The sequence below is a fragment of the Sphaerodactylus townsendi genome, linkage group LG03, assembly GCF_021028975.2.
Source record: "Sphaerodactylus townsendi isolate TG3544 linkage group LG03, MPM_Stown_v2.3, whole genome shotgun sequence".
Lineage (NCBI taxonomy): Eukaryota > Metazoa > Chordata > Lepidosauria > Squamata > Sphaerodactylidae > Sphaerodactylus > Sphaerodactylus townsendi.
The window spans coordinates 107,107,220-107,128,351 of NC_059427.1; the positions used below are offsets into that span (position 1 = coordinate 107,107,220).

The 21,132-nt window shown below is 42.0% G+C and overlaps 1 protein-coding gene across 5 annotated transcripts in view; it reads left to right on the forward strand.

The window, feature by feature from the left end:
* GABRB2 (gamma-aminobutyric acid type A receptor subunit beta2) overlaps positions 1–21,132 on the forward strand; it is a 181,805-nt gene that overhangs the window by 40,388 nt on the left and 120,285 nt on the right. For all 5 annotated transcript variants that reach the window (XM_048491881.1, XM_048491884.1, XM_048491885.1 and 2 more), the window contains one exon: positions 19,346–19,566. In XM_048491881.1, coding sequence (XP_048347838.1) covers positions 19,346–19,566 — 221 coding nt within the window. The remainder of the gene's footprint in view (positions 1–19,345; positions 19,567–21,132) is intronic.

Sequence of the window (21,132 nt, forward strand, 5' to 3'; positions counted from 1 at the left end):
GGCAAAGGGGAGTCCTGACAAGCATGTGATTAAAAGTGGTCTGGTAGACATTATATACTTGCACTTCCAAAAGGCACCAAAAGCTAATTCAGCAACCATGGGGTAAAAGAAAATGGACGAGTGACAGGTTCAACAAGAAGCAGAGGGGATGAATGAACAGCTGGTTCTCACAATGGAAAGTACAGGCCAAAACAGCATCCCTGGAACAGTACAAACAGTGTCTGGGACACAGTTTGCACAGCTGCTGCCTCTGCAACGAGGCAGCGCTGTGCCCCCCCCCCCCAACTGGTGCGGAAATGCTGTTTTTGAAACTTGCTCAATGAGTGAGACTTTTTGAAAACAGTGTTTTGAACCTGTTGCTAAGCGAATGGCCCTGGTTCGGAGGTGTCTCTTTTCGGCTCCTCCATTTTGTTTGCCAACTTACATTCTCTGCCCTGTGCAGCTCCAAAGGGAGGAGGGGACATGCCTCCTGCCCTCTGATCCCCGAGGCATTGCCATGGCCACAGGGGAGTGTCTCAACAGAGCTGCACAGGGAACAGAAGGTAAGTTTACAAACACAATAGAGGCGCCTCCATGCAAAGGCACCTCTGTGAGTCAAGGCGGCTCTGGGACTGCCCGCACAGGAGCGTGTGAACGGTCCTGGGGCTCCACTGGCACATATATGTGGTTTTTTAATGCCATATTAAGATTTTATTGACGTGCAGTTATTTATTTATTTATTTATTTATTTATTTATTTGATTATATCCCGTCCCTCCCAATAGGACTTTGGGTGGCAAACATCAATATAAAATCAGATTAAAACAATATAATATAAAACTGGTGTGAATTTAAAACTTTAAACAAAAAAAGATGGCGATAAAATCCCAGAATAGGCACCCATGGGAGGTCACAATGTACTGATCAGGCTGGCCGGCAAGACATAAAAGCCTTCTCGGTCTTGCAGGCCCTGTGGAATTCACCAATGTCTCACAGGGCCCTGATTTCAATTGGGAACTCAGGGCCTTTTCGGCCCTGGCCCCTACCTGGTGGAATGAGCTCCCAATTGAAATCAGGGACATTGGTGAATTCCACAGGCCCTGGCTCTAGTAGTGGCCAGCCAAATCTGTGTGGGGCCAGGGACCTCCAATAAATCCCCCCCCCATGAGCGGAGGGGTCTAGAGGGGCAATATGGGGAGAGGCGGCCCCGTAGGTAGGTATTTAAAAATTTAAAGCTTCCAAAACAATCCATATAAACAGTTGAAGGTAATTTTAATTCTAATTTCTACTCATATCATTTTTCACTGGCATGATCAGTGAGATTACACATACATACCCTCTGAGGAATGGAAATGATTGAAATGTTATAAACAATTAGTGTTGGGGGACTATTTTTTTTTTCACCATAAAAATCCTCTACAGTAATTCTTTCTGAAATGTCAAGCTCACTCTAATGAAATTGCTTGCTCATAGGATAGATATAGATTTGGTAAGACAGATGGTCTGTCAGGCTACAGTTAGGCCCATTAGCCCCAGAGGTATAGTTGGAATTGACAGGGTTGGACCTCTAGGGTTACTTCGACACCATTCTGAAAAGGCTGGTTTTTGAATCATTTTCTACATACTTCAGTCCTCAGTTCATTTCACAGTGCATTGGACATTACAGTAGATAAGGAAAATAGGGCAGTGAATTATGTCTTGCTATAGGAAGGAGATCCACATACACAAAGCAGCACCTATAAATTTGATGGTAAAAGGCAACAGCATGAATTAAGTGGGCAGCTGGCATTTTAATGCATTAGGATTGGGAACTCCATTAAGATACCACAAGATATGTGTCAGCATTAGGATTGGGAACTCCATTAAGATACCACAAGATAAGTGTCAGCATTAAAATATTTTTGGTGGCCAACTGGAATATTATTGGCATGTGTGTGCTCCCTTACGCACACACATGCTTATGTCCTTTTGCAGATGTCCTTTTACTAGCAGATACACTAAATCCTTGTCATGTGTGGAGGGGGGGGGTGTCACCTAACACAAAACTACTAGGGAAGATAATACTCTTCCTAAATAATAGAATTGATCCACGAGGTTGTTGCTGAAAGAACCAGAGAGAAAATAGGGTAGCCAGGCTCGCAACCAGCAGGTGTGTTGGGAACCAGAGACATAGAAGTTATGGAAGACAGCTTTATTAATGCCTAGTAGCCTAGACTGCTAAATGAAACCTCCATGTTCAGAGGAAACAGCGCTGTTCTCAGATACTGTGATAGCTGCATAGGACTATTGCCTTAAAGCTCTGTCTGTGAGAGCCTTGGAAGTATATGACAGATCATTATCGGAAACAGAATGTTAGAGTTTATTTTAACATGAGTGGTTCCAAGGTAAGTTTTTTAAAAATGGTACCGTTAAGATAATTTTAGATTCTGGACTATGGTCTTTGGCCCCTATTCAATATTCATGTTGGGTGTTCTAAGAATTATAATTCTCAACATTTACGGTGAACTTTACACTTTTTTCGGGATGTTGTGCTCCTATGCATGATCAAGAGGAAATTCTTCCCACAAGTTTAGGTATAACAGAATAGTCTTTGTCTTCCCCTGGCATAATTATCTTTTCTCCTTATTTGGACTAACATCAATCCTCATTAATCTTAACAAGTATGACAATTTTCCAGCAAGGCAGAGGATGAGGATGAGGGCAATAAACATGATGCTAAAAATTTGCAACCTGCTTCACAGGACAAAAGAGAAGTTTTGAGAGCCTAACCAACCTGGCAGATATGTTGATGTGAATATAAAATAGGGTTGCGGAACTAGATATTCCATGCTGAAAGGCAGGTGCAAAGTGAAATAAATTAACATGTGTGTGTTTATTCCATATTTTCATGGAATAAATGCTACCATACTTTTGTGCAACTTCCAGAGTGCTGCCTTTTTGCAGTTGGCTGTATTCTGTAGAAGATACTGCTGTGTGACAGTACAGTTTGTTTCCTTATGGAATCAACTCTTGATTGATGTTTATGTTAGCTCTTTGCAACACATAATGATGAAGATAAATTTGTTCATGTTAGAAATTTAACTGTAGCAAAAAAAATGGAATGTTTACAACAGCCTGCATTTATTTCTTGACAGCTATTCTTTTCTATGTTCTCATATCATAAATATTTTACAGAACCAATTCTTGCAATGAAACTAGATTATAACTCATTGGTCATAAAAACAGAAGTTGAAGTACTGTTCTGATGGAAGACATCTTTTCCTCATCCAAGGCCTCTATGATGAAACAGCCCTAAGAATGCACTATAGTATGCAAGAACACCTAACTGTCCCAATTAAAACTTTTTGAGGAGGCAGGCATTAGCTCCCCTGGTGTTTATCTTCTATATAAATAACTTAGTAAGTTGCCTTGGTGAACATGAGTTCCATCCTCCTTAACTTGCTCACTGGCATATATCAGTACTATTATATGCAAATATGCTAGTCTTCCTTTCCAGGACCCCCACAGGGCTGAAGAGAACTCTCAACAGACTAGCCTTATTCTGGGAAAGGAATATCTTGACAGTTGATCACCCAAAAATCTCAAAAGTGCTGACCTTTGAAAATGGTTTGAAATCCAGGGTCTGAAAATTGAATGGAAATAAGATTGAACAAGTAAACAGCTTTAAATATTTGGGGTTTGTGCCATTAAAGGTTGAAATATTTGGGGGGTAGTTCTTCAACTCACTGGCTCAAATATGGCCAACAATAGCCATGTTACTGAACTAGGAGCTAGATCAACCATTAACATAATTAAATGTCTTCGATTCAAAGGAGGTCAATTTATTCCAGTAGGCGTCAATTCGTTTAAGGTCAAGACACCAGAACAACTTCTGTATGGCTCTCATCTTGGACTTCCTCACATTTTACTGTGCTAGAGCAAGTTCAGTATAATTTTCTAACTGTGTATCCAACGGTTAAGGCGCAACTTGAGACCAGCATGATGAAGTTGGAGGTCAAGGGGCATTTAACGTTGATTTATATGTGACTGAAGGCCAGCTTAAAATCTCAATGCCTGCTCCTCATTCTTCAGGACAGACTTCAAACAGAGGTGGAGCAAAAGGAAACTGCACATGGGGCGAATGCGCCCCCTGCACCCCTGCTGCGGTGTCGCCCCACCCCACCCTGGAACACCCCACCCCGCCCCCTCCACGGCCTGGCCACACCTCCGCTGAGGCTCCACCTGGGGTGCCATGCCCCCCACCCCATGGGCACTATGCCACTGAATCCAAATGACTCGGAGCTGTTTAGATTAGCTTTGAGAAGTTAGGCTTCTCCCCACAAGCCGTTCTGCTATTGGGTTTGGAGCAAGCAAAACAAACTCCTCAGACAAAGAATAACAGACACTGAATGTCAAATGGACATCCTGAGAACACCTGGTTTTAAGTCTTCAGCTGACACCAGATATTTGCCCCAGCACCATATCTGTCATCGTTGTAAATCAGCAGTTACGAAAGGGTGTTTTCCCCCGCTAGTCCCCTAATAAAAAAACCATTGGGCCGATAGCATGATGTTACCTCTGCATTTTCCTTGAATACAATGTCAGTCTTCTATGGGAATCTCTGGAAACACTATGGTTTAACTATAGGGTTTCCAGCAATTCCTAGAGGCATGATGTTAGTTTGGGGTAGTGATGTCGCACTGTCACTGCAGACTGCCCCTCTGTGCCCCCTCCAGTCTCCTGCTGCTTCTCCTAAGCAGATCTATTTAAAATTCTACTTAGGTCTATTCAGTAGGACTTACTCCTAGAAAAGTGTTCTCAGGATTGTGCCGTAAGATACTTCCTTCTGTCCATGCCGTCCTCCACTTAAGAAACTTACCTTGCTGTAAGTCCCATTATGAGTGGTGCTTACTCCTCTCAGATTTAAGCGTTGAGTGTCTATTGCTACATAAATACACACATACACACAGAGAGACATTCATACTAAAAAGCACTTTGCACGAAAGAAGTAAAAAGACATATGAGAGACTACAGATAAGGTAGTTGCAATTTTTAAAACTAGACAAGCATATTGTGTTTTAGGTCAGTTGAGAGTTCATCTATCGTTCTGATATTAAGAGATAATTAAGAGGACTAGTTAATTGTAGTTGTTGATGATACTTATAACTAGATGTATGATACACGAAATAGATAATTAACCTCTTTATGTTTGCCTTAAGGCACCTAGTAATGTAGCAACATCTTAAATTATTTTTCGTTAGGAGTCATTAACGGACAGTCCTGATGAGAAAGGGTTAGGGTTAGAGAAAGGACTGAAACCCCTCAGATGGTGATATGGACCCGGTGGCGGTGGCGTAAATGCCACTTGCACCAGTGTATGGGGTATTTACGCCAATACAGAGGTATTTACGCTGGTGATGGGGAACTGCACATCAGTGCGACACTTAGGCACCAACTCCGTTCCAGTGCAAGAGCCTACACTGACACCAAAGGGGACATTCCAGGGGGCAGCTTTAGTCAGTTTCTTAAGCCCTTTCAGCTCAGGAACACCCCCATTTGCTCGTGTAGACTTACACTGGCAAAAAGATAGACACAGTAGCTTGGGGGAGCATCCCTTTTGGCTTCCTGGCTGTTTTGCAGCAAGCCTCTTTAGAAGCCCTGCATTGTCCCTAGCTGTGGCACAACTATCCCTGCCCCTGGCGATTGCACTTCCCATCTAGTTACGTATTGAGAATATACATTTCATGGTACCTTTTCAACCTAGTCCTAGAATGTTGTCTATAGGAAAGATTAATGGAAGATTAAAAAGATGTGTGGAAGAAAAGAAGCTGAGCATTTAGAAATAAAGCTGAACCAGCAACCCCCTCTATAGTGTGTATGTGCTTGGGCATGGAGGCATATTAAGGGCACAGACTACAATTGCTAATTCTGACAGGAAATTCTTGGAAAATTGGAGGTAGCGCTATGGAGAGCAGGGTTTGGGGAGGGACCTCCACAGGGGTATAATGCCATGGTGCCCACTCTCCAAAGCAGCTGTTTTTACCTGGGTGTCTGATCTCTATAGTTTGGAAACCACTGATAATTCTGGGAGATCTCTGGGCCCCTTATGGAGGCTGACAACTCTAGTAGGGACTGAGGCTATGACCATAGGCAAACATGCTTTTTGCTTTCTTCATGAAACTATAGGATACTGTGTTATTTCAAGTTTCTGATCAGAGTCCAACTTAGTATGGCTTTTAATTATCCTTCATTTTATTTTATTTCATTTGACCTCACAGTGCCTTAATGGTGCTTTTTTATTGTTTTGTAAGTGCTGTGCCGCTTCTTGACATCGTTTATGTTTGCTCAGTTAACTAACTCAAGCTTATAAATGCAGCTGATCATAAGAACTGCCTCTAGGCATCCAAACATGGCAACTTTATTAAAGATGGCTCTTGATTTCATTTGGGCCAGAAATTAAGGACACAGATAGGTAGGGCAATGAGTTAGTAAATATTTTTATAAGCAACTAATTCTTATGGAATTATTTGCAAGGCTAAATTCCTCTCATATATTCTACCCTGTAAATTAACAGATAAACAGCAGTAGCAACCACTGTAGCACAACCACGTTGGTTATTGTTAGTATTATTTGTACCGTGGGTGCATGAGTATCATGAGCACATTGTTTAGGGAATTTAATGGCATTTCTGATGAAGAATACCCCACTGAATAACATGTAGACTGTATAACATGATCCTGTATCTCTAGAATCTAGATATACAGAATATACAGAATCTGTATATCCAGAATCTTACTAAAAAAAAAATTGTAAGTCAAGACTAAATAGAGTTGCCCACTCTGGGCAGGGAAATTCCTAGAGATTTGTGGGTGGTATCTTTCAAGGGAAAGGTCTGTGGAGGGATTTTTCTAGGAATCTGAGGTATAGCATAGAGTCTTCTCTCTGAAGCTGCCATTTTCTCCAGGGGAACTGATGTCTGTAGACTGGAGAAAAGTTGTAATTCTGAGAGAACTCTAGGCCCTTCCTTTAGGTTGGCAACCTTGTCTAAAGAATTACTCATCCAGCTGTTTGTACCTATGATTTACGAACAACCATAGAGTTAGCCCCATTGTGCTGATTGTAGATTGCTTGTCTATGGTAACTGAAGATCTTGTGGCATACCAAAACGGCTGATGAATATCTGCCACAAAGTCATTGCACCATATGAGCTCCTGAGGGTGGAAAGCCTGCAGTCATAGAGATCATGGACTCCATGGAACTATTGGACTGTGCCAAGTTGAGGAGAAAGGTATATAGGGAAGAGTAGATAAGAAGAAGAAGAGTTTGGATTTATATCCCCCCTTTCTCTCCTGCAGGAGACTCAAACAGTGAGCAAGTCTTTTGGAAAAACAACGGCTTCCATTTGGTGCCGAGCAAACAGCACCAGGTAGAAGCCGACATTTTCCCCATGCCGCTTTTTTCCTACTCTTACCTCCTCTCGGCTGTTGTCGCTGTACAGATATCAGGGCACACGCCGCCTGGCCTCCTTCCCTGGAGGTGTTGTCATGGCCATGGTGGCGTGTCCCCAGGCCTCTGTACAGCGATGGCAGCCAAAAGGAGGTAAAAGTGGGAAAAAAGCAACAGCCCCATGTGACGGCAGCACTGCGGGCTGCTGGGGCACCAGGGCCTTTCACAGAATGGCGTGCAAACGGCCCTGGGGGGTGCACTGACTACAACTATGTCGGTGCACCCCTGCTCGCCTGCCCATGCAGAAAGGGCCGAACAGTTGTGGTATTTTTTTTTCAGGGAACACTTTGATGAAATAAATTTATTGTGACTGCAAACTTTCAGTGAATACTTTATAAGGGTTTTGATGAGACACATGGAAAGATACAAAGCACCACAGCTTGTTTATTTCGGGGTGGTTCAGATTCTGGTAGAAAAGATGTTGATAATACTAGCACTCACATAGTGAAACTTGACAATATTTACTCAGAAGTAAATGGGGCCAATTTGTATTTCTTATAGGTAACTATAATTAGAATATCTTTTGCTGTGACTGAGAAGACCAACTAAGGGATAACATGGGAGAAGAAACAACAATTTATTGATGTATTTTTTTCTTTATATTTTAATAGTTATTGAAATAACTGAATGAACTGAACAGCTTCATAATATGTGTTGAAATGCATCCTCACTATGATCTTGGCACAGCATTACTGTAACTGTGATATAATAATTAGGTCAGCTTGCCTACCTTGCCTGGCAAAAGAGATTTGATGGTAGCTTAGCCATCTATCATTCTTTTTAAATATTGGTCTGTGCTGAGTTTCCTGAGGAGTCTCCAAAGTCATTTATGTAATCTCACATGGCAAAGTGTATTTTCTCTGGTGTGCAGTTTGGATGTTCATTTATCTCTGTTAAATACACTTGTGTCTTGTTTGTGGAAAATTGGTTTTTTATGCATTGATGGACCATGGTCCCAGCTGCCAGCCATTTTAAAATTACTGCCTTATTCTTCATCTAGACCTTAAGTAGCATCAGTGTTTGCCAGATACGTTATCTAAAAACAATGGACAGTCTCCTGCTACTCCATGTGCAAAAGGAGTAGTTTTCTCATGTTTCTCTCCCATGCAGCAGCCCTTTCCAAGCATAAAAAGATAATTTCTAATGGTGCAGGATCCATGCAGAGGAACAGCCACATCAGTTGAGGTTATTGGGATAGATGCCCCACCCCCAGCATATATTACCCTCTGGCAGCCAGTGGAAGGGGAAAATAAATTTCTGTTGTGCAGTGACATGTCACATCCAGGGAAACCTTTTTAGGAATCACCAGAAACTCTATACTTTTACCTTACAGTTTCTGTCAGTACCAAGAGAGGTGTGACATCATTTCCAGGTTTTCCCTAGAAGTGACATAATAGCATTACCCAAAATCACCCGTCCATGTGTAGTCATCCCCCTCCCCCAGCTCTTGCCAGTTGCCAGCTGCTGGCTACGATAATGAGGTGAGGAAAGGACAAGGAAAACTTGTTCCTTTTCACCAGGGATAGCTCAACTGAAGGGAGTGAGCAATTTTATCCCCTTATATACTTCAGCCCACTGACCCATGTGGCTTTTTTCAGCATGGATCCTGCAACCTCAGGAATTATCTTTCCTGGGACCTAAACAAGCTGCTGCAAATGGAAAGGAATGTGGGAAAACTCTTATGTAGCGTACAGTCCAGTATCCCTGCATATGTTCAGAAAAAAAGGCATATCTCTGTCTACTGAATACTCACCTTGTGATTTACCTAGGTCAGATGGTATAGATTTTGGGAGATGAACTGCTGCTTCTAGCAAAGAAACATTAGTATGTTTGATGCATTGAAGTTCTAAGTTTCACTCACTATTTCATCTTAATAGACTGATACAGAATAAAGAGTCTCACGGTTTAATAATTCACTTTTTCACATTTTAACTATGTGTGACAGGCTCTCTGAATATCCAGCTTTAATTTGTTTTTAAAAGAAAATCTCTAGCAATTTTATCATGGCGATATAAGACATCTCTTCAATGAAAGGAGCAAGAGACTTTTAGAAATGAAAGCTGATGATTCGGAGGACATTGTATCAATGCAGCAATATTCAATTGTTGGTTTTTTTTTTTAAAAAAAAGGGGCGGCGCCGACTTACCGGGGCCGCCAATTGCCGACGGGGGAAGGAAGCTGTTTCTCCGCAGCGGCGGAAGCACCTCCCCCCAATGGCCGAACACAAGGCTGCGCTGCGCATGCGTGTAGCAGCGCAGCCGATTGGATCACGGGGCAGGGAGGCGCTCAGTTGTGACGTGGGCTGACTGGCGCCTCCCAGCCACGTTAAATTGCCAGGCCGAGCTTCCCCACGCCCCTTTGCCTGGCCGGCTTGAGACTTTTAGAAATGAAAGCTGATGATTCGGAGGACATTGTATCAATGCAGCAATATTCAATTGTTGGTTTTTTTTTTAAAAAAAAGCTTTGGTAGTATGGGGAGGGATGGCTGCTCCTGGGGCACAAGGGCAGGGAAGCTGCAAGAAAACCTTCCATGTGAAAGTCTTGTTGCCATTACACTGTACTGGCAGCCACAACAGCAGTAGGGAAACCCCATATGGCTAAGATCTTGTAGGAAACACCTGTATCTTTTAAAGTTGGGACTTTAAACATCACTTCAGGTCTGAGCCAAAGAGACTGCTTTTTGCAAAAACCCCTGCGAGCTGCAAAAAAACCCCAACTGATGTTTTTAGAAGATTTTGCAACAGTATTTGAATATTTGGAGTGAAAACAAAAGAGGAAGCATTTCCCTCACTCTGAATTGTCTTTGTGATAAAATCATGTAGTCAGATCTCGCTGTGCTTCTTATATGATCCCTCACTGATAGAGATTTCTGCCTCCTGAAAAGAAGACAGAGTCAGAGTAGCAGCAGACTTCATTGTGAACAAGCGGCAAACAGGGATCATAGGATGTGCAAAATCATCTTTAATAGAAGTGTTTACTCACTGTGAAAAGCTAGATATGTAAACATACTTTGCACCCCTAGTCTGGTCTGCCTGCTGCCACATTCCCCCTTTTTGGAAGCTAGAATGGACCTGCTGCAAAAAGAGATGGAACAATTGCAAAAAGAGATGCGTGATCTGGGGCTGAGCTAAAAGTTCTCACTTTCCCCACATCTTCAGCTATTTATAAGTCAGATAGATATACAAGTGGGAGACCTTCAAGGACTTGTCATTTTTTCTTTTCTACTGTTTTTTCTTTCCCTTCCCTGAAAGCCCCCATATCCTCCCCCTTTTACTGCTTCCTTCTCTTCTTCCCATCCACCCGCAAACCTAATTTTATCTGCTTCCCATCTTCAACTTAGCATCTTTCTTCAACTTGGCATCCCCCAGCAGCATCTGTCTGAGAAAATTATGGCTCAGTTGTGGTGCTGGGCCAAGTCCAGTTGCACAATGCCAGCTGCCAGGCCAGTTGCATGGCAAGACCTTAAAAGAACTTATGGGGAGCACCTCACTTTCCCTGTTATTCCCCTGATGGCACTCATATCTGCATCTGTTTCTGCCTTTCCCCTCTCCTTCCTATCAATCAACTTACCTGTCAACTGCCTCTCACCTTACGTGATTCTTCTTTGCTCCAACAACATTGAGATGATAGGCTAAAAATGTATAACTGGCCCAAGGTCACCTGAGTAGTTTTTGCACAGCCAAAATATCCCAGTTGAGCAAGAAAAATATTCCTGTGCAGCCAAGAATTCTGCATGGTTCCTGGTCCTAACTTCAATGTTGCCCCGCAATATTTACCTTAGCCCAGGATTTTCAAAAATTGCCAGTTTGGAGGTTCTTTTAAAAAAATCCCAGTGTGACCCTGCTTGCCTGCACCATGCAAAAAACAATCGAGAGCAGGACGGGTTTATTTTTCCTGCCCAGCCACCTGATCTCCCCACCTTACATTCATTCAAGCTGCCACTCAGAAACAACAGTCAATCAGAACGTGGGACACCAGGCAAGCTCACAGGTGCTTGCAGCTGCCACTCAAAAGCAACAGCAAATCAGAACAGTCACTTAGTCTATTTTCCTCAGTACAAGCTTTATTTTAAATCAGTTAGCAGACCTACTCTCTAGATTTCTCCCTCTTATTTTAAACCATTAAAAATACAGATCAATTTCTTCCATTCCCACAGCACATGCACAAAAACACCAATCAGGAGCAAACCAAGTTTATTTTTCCCGCCCAATCGTCTGATCTCCCCACCTGACATCCATTCAAGTTGCCACTCAAAAACAACAGCCAATCAGAATGCAGGACACTGGGCATGCTCAGACATGCTTTTGAAGTAAATACAGAAACCCGGCTTGTGCAGAGCAAACTGGAGCATTTCTTCCTGGTTCTAACTACATTGTGATAATTTTTCTGGACAAGTTTCTTTGAGCTGCTTTGAGTATCTGGGACCAATTGCATGAGAAACCTCTGCCAGGTGAGTTTGTGCTCAATGTTACATTTAGCTGGAAGCGAATTTGTGTGCACCTGTTCTGCTAAAGATGCAAAGTCTGAAAACTGCTGAGGGGTGCATTTGTGTGCAGGGTTCCCCATCTCTAGTATGCTGCTTTCCACAGATTTCATCCCCTGTGGGAGTTTAAGCATATTTCTTAATAGCTTTCATTTTTTTGTACTACTACATAGTAGGCACAACTACCCTTGGTCATGTTTTGAAAAATAAACAGTTAATTTAAGTAACAGCTAGAATCATATTGCATTCTGAAGCTTTCCATGAAGCTTTCCAGGAGAAACGAGTTTAAAGACAGATGCCACGTAGCATTTCGGTCTCTATATTAAAGATTTTTTTTTCTCTGTAGTGAGATTATCACCTTTCATTTACCTCTAATCATTGCAATTTCTTCTCTGGCTACAGGATATTATTTACAAATCCGTTATTTAAAGAAACTCCGCCCAAAATACATGTGCTGTATCTATGCTGTTATTATCTGTTGCTTCCCTTTCCCTTTAAATACGAAGAGATAATAGTCTGACAGCAATGAGACATATGAACAATTAGTAATCCTTTAATTATTGAACTAAGTATATTTTTGTTAAAGCAGGAAGATATATAAAGTAGATTGTGACTGTGTATGATAAAGGAATGATAAAAGGATAAAATATTTTTTCATGTACATAGTGCACGTGGTGTGGTTTTATTAGCATTATCCCACTAAAACAGGATATGCTTCTGGATTATGTGCAAGGCCCAAGGGCTGACAGCATTTAGTTTCCTGTTAAAGGATGTATTGGAGTTCTTTTTTAGGGAACCTCGATGCTTAGGAATTGTGACACCTCCTTCCAATTTTTATTTATTTATTCACTTCACTTCTACCTCACTTTTCCCCCCAGTTGTATCCCAAACTGGCTTATCTCCTTTATTTTATTATCACAACAACCCTGTGAGGTAGGGTAGGCTGAGAGTATGTGATTGACTCAAGGTCACGTAGGAGCTTACATGGGACTAAATAGATTTTGACCTGAATCTCCCAAATTCTAGTACAACTCTGTTAACCACACCACACTGTGCCATAAAACAGATATACTGAGGAATAAGTTTCTTATTTTAGCAAACTCACAGGTGCACTCATAGAAAAGACTGTGGTTTGTTCATTATGTAAATTTTAATCTTTCTGAGGAGAAATTGAGTGCAGCACTTTGATGATTTATAAATATTTGCAGTAAATCGCTGCATGCCGAGATAGGTCCTCCAAATTATTTAGTACAGACTCATTACAAAGGAATAACTGGAAAACCCTGAGATGTAGACTGAATTCAAGCATAAATGAGTTAAAGAGTAAGGTAATCCTCTGTGCAAGCACCAGGTCATTACTGATGATGTCACATTTTGATGTTTACTAGGCAACTATATTTGCAGGGTGATTTGCCATTGTCTTGCCAAGTCATCTGATGTTACCCACAGCAAGCTGGGTACTATGGTGGCTTTTTCTATTAGCAAACTGAAAAATGGAACAGTATTGTTTCAAGCGGGAAGCCATGGTCGTTTACACTAGAAGAGCAATATTTGAATTCAGTAGCACATTAAAGACCAACACGATTTCCAGGGTGTAAGTTTTTGAGAGTAAATCTCCCTTCGGAAGATATGCAAAATTCAGAGACCCATCTCTGTTTTCATTAACTATGTTCACTGTTTGGGCAGTGGAATGGTAAGAGGCTGGCACACAATTGACTTGCTGCAATATATCTTTTGTTTGGCGAAGGGTTGGCAGAGGCTAGAACTGGGTACAGACTAGCAAATTGGAATGGAATGTATAGCACACTGAGGGTTGCTGAGCCCTGCCACTGAAGCAAGGGAATTATTATTGATATCATTGATGGGCTTTGGTCACAGCTGTACTTGGAGCTCTTGGTTCAGAAGCACTACATCTCAATATCCATCTCTTGAGAACTAACACCCTCTGGCTTAGAATGGGACTGTTCACATATTCAGTACTTTAAGTCAAGATTAGAGCATTGTTCTTCCAGAGTGTGACCTTAAAAACTGTGGAAGTCTGGCCTTGAAAACTGTGGAAGCTTCAACATTCTGGAACAGAAGGCAGCAATCTACCTCCTAATGGTATGGATCATCAGGATCATGTTATTCAGCGTTTTTCTCTTAATTATAGTTTCCTACACAGTTCAAAGCACCAATTTTGACCTATAAACCAAATAGTTTGGTACTGAGATATGCAGGTCTATGTTATGCAGAGATGTGCTGGCAGTTTTCTTCATGTTGCTTGACTAGGAAATCATAGAATCAAAATGTTGGAAGGAGCCTAAGTTCCATTTAGTCCAACCCTCAGCACTATGTGAGATGAACTAAACCATCCCTGACAAATAATTATCTTTGTTTAAACATCTCCAAGGAAGGAGAACCCACAAAACACCTGGGCACCTGATTCCACCACTGAACTTCCCTTACGGTTAAAAACTTTCTTGGACATCATGCCAATATCTCCTGTTACTTAAATCCATTATTAAAGTCCTGTCCTTCACTAATAACAGAAATAGCATCCTACTCTTCTGTAACTGACAGCCCTTCAAATGCTTAAAAAGAGTAATCATATCCCCCCCTCCCCTCGAAACCTGCTCTTCTCCTGGCTGAACGTTCCCAGTTCTCATGGCCTTTCTTTAATGGCTTAGTCTCCAAATAACTGCAGATGCAAAAGTACAACATTCAACAAATTTTGACTACAGCCAACCATCCTTTCTGATTTTTCTAGTCCTGTACAGGGATCCTTATGGAGTTCTTTTTCTCCTTTCCCTTTCCATACATTTGGATCAGGACACACTGAGGAGTGGCAGGTCTTGCTGGAGAGAGATTACTACTTTAAAGCAATGTGCCCTCTGAGGAATCACTCTGTCCTGAGTCTAGCAGCAATTTAGAGGGCATTCCTAGATCTCCTTTCCATTCAATAAATGGAATTGAATGGCAGTTGTATGTCTTCATCAGACTGACCTGGCATGGGATCTGCCCTTTTTCTAATCCTCATTTTGCCTACAAAAGGGCAAAACCCAATGTGGTTCCATATTGCTCCCCAAAAATGCCCAACTCAGTCTTGAAAGGCTCCACAAATCTTCCTAGATTAAGCAAGGCCTGACATTTTTTCTCCTCATCTTTCCTTTCTTGAAACTGCCTTCCCAGCCCAATCTTCCCCTCATCTCTCTGCTGTGAAAAGTATTAGAAAACAATCCTTCTTATTCCCAGAAGGTTGCATGTACAAGTTAATACCAGCACCCCATATCTTTGCAAAATCTGTTCATCATTCCACAAAGGATGATAACAAAAGATCAGGGGCTGAATATTTTCTCTCCCCCTTTAACATCCAGCAGGATAAAGAGTAGGGATGCTCAAACACCTGCCAGTTCAGTTCACTTCCTGTCTGCCAGTACCAATCAGTCAGCCAATTAATCATTGAGCTATTCAGCTGTTTGCAGCCTGCTTGCTGCTGAGAGCCACCATGGGCCCCTGGACAAAGATTCCATGGTGACTTCCCCATATGACCCAATCTGAATAATAAGTTTATTATCCTTAGTAGAGTTGGCTCCAATAGACTTTGAAGGCTGTAACTCTGTTTAGGATTACACGGGTAGAGAAAAAGGAAACAAAAAAAAGCTGAAACAGTTTTTTAAATAAAACATTTCAGCTCTCTTTTATCAGATTTTTAGCAAACTGGAATGGGTTTGGTCTTTTTTTTTCTTTTAGACTGTTAGTGTGGAAACCCTGGGTAGAACTGCATGGCACCATTTGCAGTTTGGGAAGTGGGGGGGGGGGGTCAGGAAAGAGGAGGCACAACCAGCTGCTACAGTTTGCCCTTAAGCCAAACTAGGAAGGGTGGTCAGTGCTTTCACAGCCTGCCACAGGCATAGGCGAGTGACAAGTCTGTGGAGCTCTGTAACATTAAGGCAAATAGATATTGTGTCTGCAGTTAGGAGTGAGTGAAATTGGCAAGAGAAGTTGTTTTTACAGGAAATTCACAAGGGTACAATAACACTCATGGGTTACTACAGCTCTGATTTGGCTGGAAAATGTGGTTCTTTGTAGTGAGGGGGCCTGCGTATTTCTGTTCCTTTAGGTAATGGTCTCTGTTCCTGTAGGGGTTTTTTGGGGATGGGGGAGCTTCCGTTTTGTGCTAACATCTGACCCTTATTCATTCCCCATGTAATTACCCAACTTCCCTTTCAGCCATTTTATCCTCCCCCTCCTCCTCCAATTTCAAAAGCAATTTTTAAAAAATTCTCTTTGTCACATCGAACTAGTGATGGAACATTGAGTCAGAAATTCAAACTAGCATGGTCAAGTGGATCAGCTTTGTCAGTGGAACATACTTAATGTTAATGTTCATATACTTAATCTTAATGTTCAGGCAGGGATACAAACTAGCATGGTTGATTAGATCAGCTTTGTCAATTTCATATCAAATTAAAGATCTAATGTTAGAGCAGAGAGCAATTTTGAAGTTGGGGAAAACTGAAAAGAGCATTAGGAGTAATCACAGGGACTGCTGCAGTAACCATTACTGCAGTTCTAATTTGGCCAAAAAATTTGGTTCTTTGTGTGTGGTGGTGGGGGGGGGGATGAGCTATGTTTCTTTTCCTTTGGGTAATGGTGCCTGCTCCAGGTGTTGTGTTAGCTGACATTTTGGGCATTTCTGCATGTCAGCAGAAGCGGCTGTCCACTGGCATAATTAAGGTGGCGCCAAAGCTGCTGCACATCACAGAGACAGCTCCGCATGGAGCCGCCTCTGGTCTGCATTTGTTGTTTACCTTGACTTGAGGCTCCAGAGGGAAGAAGGGACACACCCATGCTGCCCCTGAACCATGGGGGTCAGAGGGCAGCATGGGCATGTCTCTTCTCCCTTTGGAGCCTTGGAGGGAAGACAAGGTAAACAGCACAGACAAAAAGGCAGCGACTGAAAGCGGCTCTCTTACGCTGGCGCTCTTTGCACCGTGCTTGGGGAAAGACGCTGTTTTTTAAAAAACACACTCATGGAACATGTTTTGAAAGCAATGTTTTTGTGCCATTTGGGGGAGGTGAGCACAGCGCTGCTGCAGTTGGGACAGTGTTTTTACTGTCACTAGGGCACTGTTTTTGGGCCATGCAGAAGTGGCCTTTGAGTTGGTAGTTCTCAGTAGTGGAAATGAAGGCTGAGGTATTTTTGAATTCCCACTTCAAAACATAACTGTGATGTAACACTAGAGTGCCTGCGCAAAATAGGGGAAAGGTTGTTCTTCTGTGTCGCAGATGACATTGCACCACAATCAAGAATAATGTTTTCAGCAGTAGTATATGGAATAAATGCAACTGAAGAGACAGTGGGTGGGGGGAGAACCCAAAACAATGGAATGAAAGAAGGTGTGTGGAATGATTTCACAGAAAATGTTTCTAAGACACAAGGTTTGACCCTTGGGAAAATCTGTGGTAAGCTGTGCATGCAGAAAAGGCCACAATGATATATTGGCAGACAGGCTAGTGAAATATTTTATAGATTAGTTACACTTCTAGGCTTATTTCCAAGGCTGCTTTACTGATGAATTTAGTGTGTGTGTGTGTTCCAATTGCTGTAACTGTCTTATATTCCAATAGTGCAGTTGGCCAAATCTTTGAAATTTTGTGATGGAGCTAGGGAGGACTGGTTTGGGGGAGGGACGAGGCCTCAGAAGGATATGATACCAAAGAGTCTGTCCTCCAAAACAGTCAGTTTCTCCAGGGGGACGGATACCAGTTGTGTGGAATTATTATGTAATTCAGGGGATAGCCAGGTTCATACCTGGATGTTGGCAATCATTAGCCTGGCAGCAGCCTCTGATTGAGTTGCTACCACCTGACTTGTATGACACAGCTAGGCCTCGCTGCTTTCTACTGTTCAACAGCAGCCACCCTATGAAAACCAGCGTGGTTTAGCTATTAGAGCTTCAGAGCAGGATCTGCAAGACCCAGATTCAAATTCCCATCTTGCTGTGGAAGTGTTGAGGGTTTTGGTCCTGTCCACATATTTTCAGCTAGCACAATTGGTGTGCAGATGAAAAGGAGGAGGACAAATTAATGTATGCTGCTTTTGTCCCTACTGTGGAGAAATGCTGTTGTTCTCCAAGGTACCAGTTGCAGGAGAGAAGGGATGGAAATCTTAAGACAGAGGAGCAGATAAAAGTAGCCTGGCTATTGAGTGGGAAGGAGATAGGGTTGCCAACTCCAGATTGGGAAATTCCTGGAGATTTGAGGGGAAAAGACTAAGGAGGGTGTGATTTGAAGAGCTCAGAAAGGTTGACTCCACCCTCCAAAGCAACCAACCTCCAAAATGGTTGATAATCACTACTGTATAAATCCTCACCCTTCTCCCAAGGTTTCTACCAAATTTCATCTTGCTCAGGAGGTAGTACTGCCCATATTCTTTCCCAATCCCATCTCTGAGGCAGAGAGGGCTTTACTTTCCCTTGATGTCGAGAGGATTTTACTTGATTCACAGAAAAAAGGCTTTCAGAGTTTCTAAGACTTTATTTATTTGTGGCTCTGGCCATAATAAGGGCAAGGCTGCATCACCACAATCTGTCTCCAGGTGGGTGGTTTCTGCCATTAAAACTTGCTACAGTTCTGCAGGTTTCAACTATTCTCTCAATATCCATGTTCAGTTGCCTGGGGAATAGGGTACATCAGCTTCATGTCATTGTAGGATTCCTCTGTGTGACATTTGCAGAGCAGCGACTAGATTGTCTGAGGACACTTTCATTTGAGTTTGTGCCTTGGACCTGCAAGGCAGAAGACAGGTTGAGGTTGACAAAGCTGTCCTTCGTTCTTTATTCCAATAGAGGATCACCCCACCTCCTTTTTCAGTGAGCTAGCTAGGGGCTACACTGTGGGGCTGCACTGGGGCTGCACTGCACATGTGGGGCTGCACTGTAGACTGAAGATGAAAACAGGGTTTCACTTACCTGTAACTGTTGTCCATTGAGGTCTTCTGTGCAGACATACGCCTCTTTGCTTGTTGGGTTGTTTATACCCCATGTTATTACTTATTTTTGAGCTGACGGCAGCAATTAGGAACTGAGGGAGGAGGGGGCGCGCCCTCCTGAACTTGTGACGGTTTGAGCAGGAAGGAGCTGTCATGTCACGCTCTGAATGGAAAGGGTGCTTTTCTCTACTGCTAGGGGAAAAGATCTTCTGAAGGCAGGCCTGCACAAGCGCAGTCCTGCATGTGTGTCTACACAGAACACCTCAATGAGCAACAGTTACAGGTAAGTAAAACCCTGTTTTCCTGCTTATTTGAACTGTATATGGATACTTAGGGAAGAACTTAATGTGTTTATCTCAAGTAATACAAGTAATGTTAACACCAATTTAAACCTATTTTTTCCTGTCTCTTCTATGATTTCAGGACTATACCTTGACAATGTACTTTCAGCAAGCATGGAGGGATAAGAGGCTTTCGTATAATGTAATACCTTTAAACCTTACCCTGGACAATAGAGTAGCAGATCAGCTTTGGGTTCCTGATACCTACTTCCTGAATGATAAGAAGTCATTTGTACATGGTGTCACTGTGAAGAACAGGATGATTCGTTTACATCCAGATGGGACAGTTCTCTATGGTCTCAGGTCAGCATCAAGCATTTTAAACGGCAAACTTTCAACTTTCAATATACATTTTCTTTCCAGATTTCTGTGTCTTATTAGCCATGAATAATTGTGTTCCGGGTATACTTATAAACTTAGGGGTTGGAATGTAAGACAATATTTTAATAAATAAAAAAAAGCTTCAAATGTTCTTGCTTTGAAATAATTTTGGATTTTTGTCTCTTAATTATATCCAAAATTGCTGTGCTTTATTCAAAAAGGAGCAGCAACCTTAGAAAGCTGCCCTATGAAGGAAACTTGCTTTCTTGAGACTTGATACATTAGGGAAACCATCTTCCATGTAGTCTGTTACAGTTAGTCTTGTGCAAAACTGTGCATTAATCTAGAATGAGAAGACTGTATCAGATGTTAACAGCTTTGTTTTAGATATGGAAAAAGGCAAGATATTGGCAAGGTTCTCACAAAACTGGACGTCAGACTAGATTTTAAAAGATTTACATGCAAAACAGAACTTGTAGCTGTGCAGCTCAACCCTGTACATGTTTATTTAGGAGTAAGTATCACAATGCCCTGACCTGGATTACCAAGGCCTGCCTGATATCAGAAGCTATGCAGGGTTGGTCCTGGTCAGTGTTTGGATGGGAAACCACCAAGGAAATGGGATGGGATGGGAAACCACCAAGAGTCACTGTGCAGAGGCAGGCAATGGGAAACCACTTCTGAATGTCTCATGCCTTAAGAATACTATCAGGTTACCATAAGTTATCTGTAACTTGACAGCAACAAAAGAAAAGTATCACTGAATTCAGTTAGATTTATTTCAAGATGTGCTTATATATGTAATATTGGTAAAGAAACACTGAACTTTGAAACATTTACTGTTGATGTATTATTTTGTGTTAAAGTTGGATTCTTTGATCACTGACTAAACTAGTTCAAGAGAAAAAATTGGTCTTATTTATGAGACAATCTTACAACATGCATGATTACATGGATATCTGAAATATTTGTCTCTAACCTTCAAAGAAATGTAGTGCCTTATCTTGACTGTTTAACAGTACTACAACTGTATCTGAAATATTTGTTTTCCTCTGCTATCATATACATTTAACCAACTCACTTCAAGGCCTGTTTACTAACATGTGATACCATCTTTCTGCATTTTAACTGTTTGTCCTTGTTACACAGCAAGTGAGTTTGCCTAGTAGCATCTCTCAACACCAAACCAAAATGTTTGTAGAAATTAGATTTTGATCAGTAGTAGTAGACGCTAATAAAGGTAAAAAGTGAAAGGTAGAAAGGAAAGCAGCTTCCGTGCTGCCAAGCAATGAGAGAAAAGGGAACATTTGCTGAGGAGGAGTGGCAGGCATGGTTATGCTTAACCATTCTCCCACCTGCTTCTGTTCCCCCTGTGAACAAACATTTTTCCTGAGCTCATATATCTGGTAACAAATAGACACGTGGAGTGGGGTGGGGTGGGGTGGGGGGAGTTAGAGAAAAGCAAGGGAAGAATTTAGTGGCTCCTCATCCTTGGGCAGGCCAGCTCAGCTTTGTTGTCTGTCTCGGCTCAAGTATGATTCTGCTAAG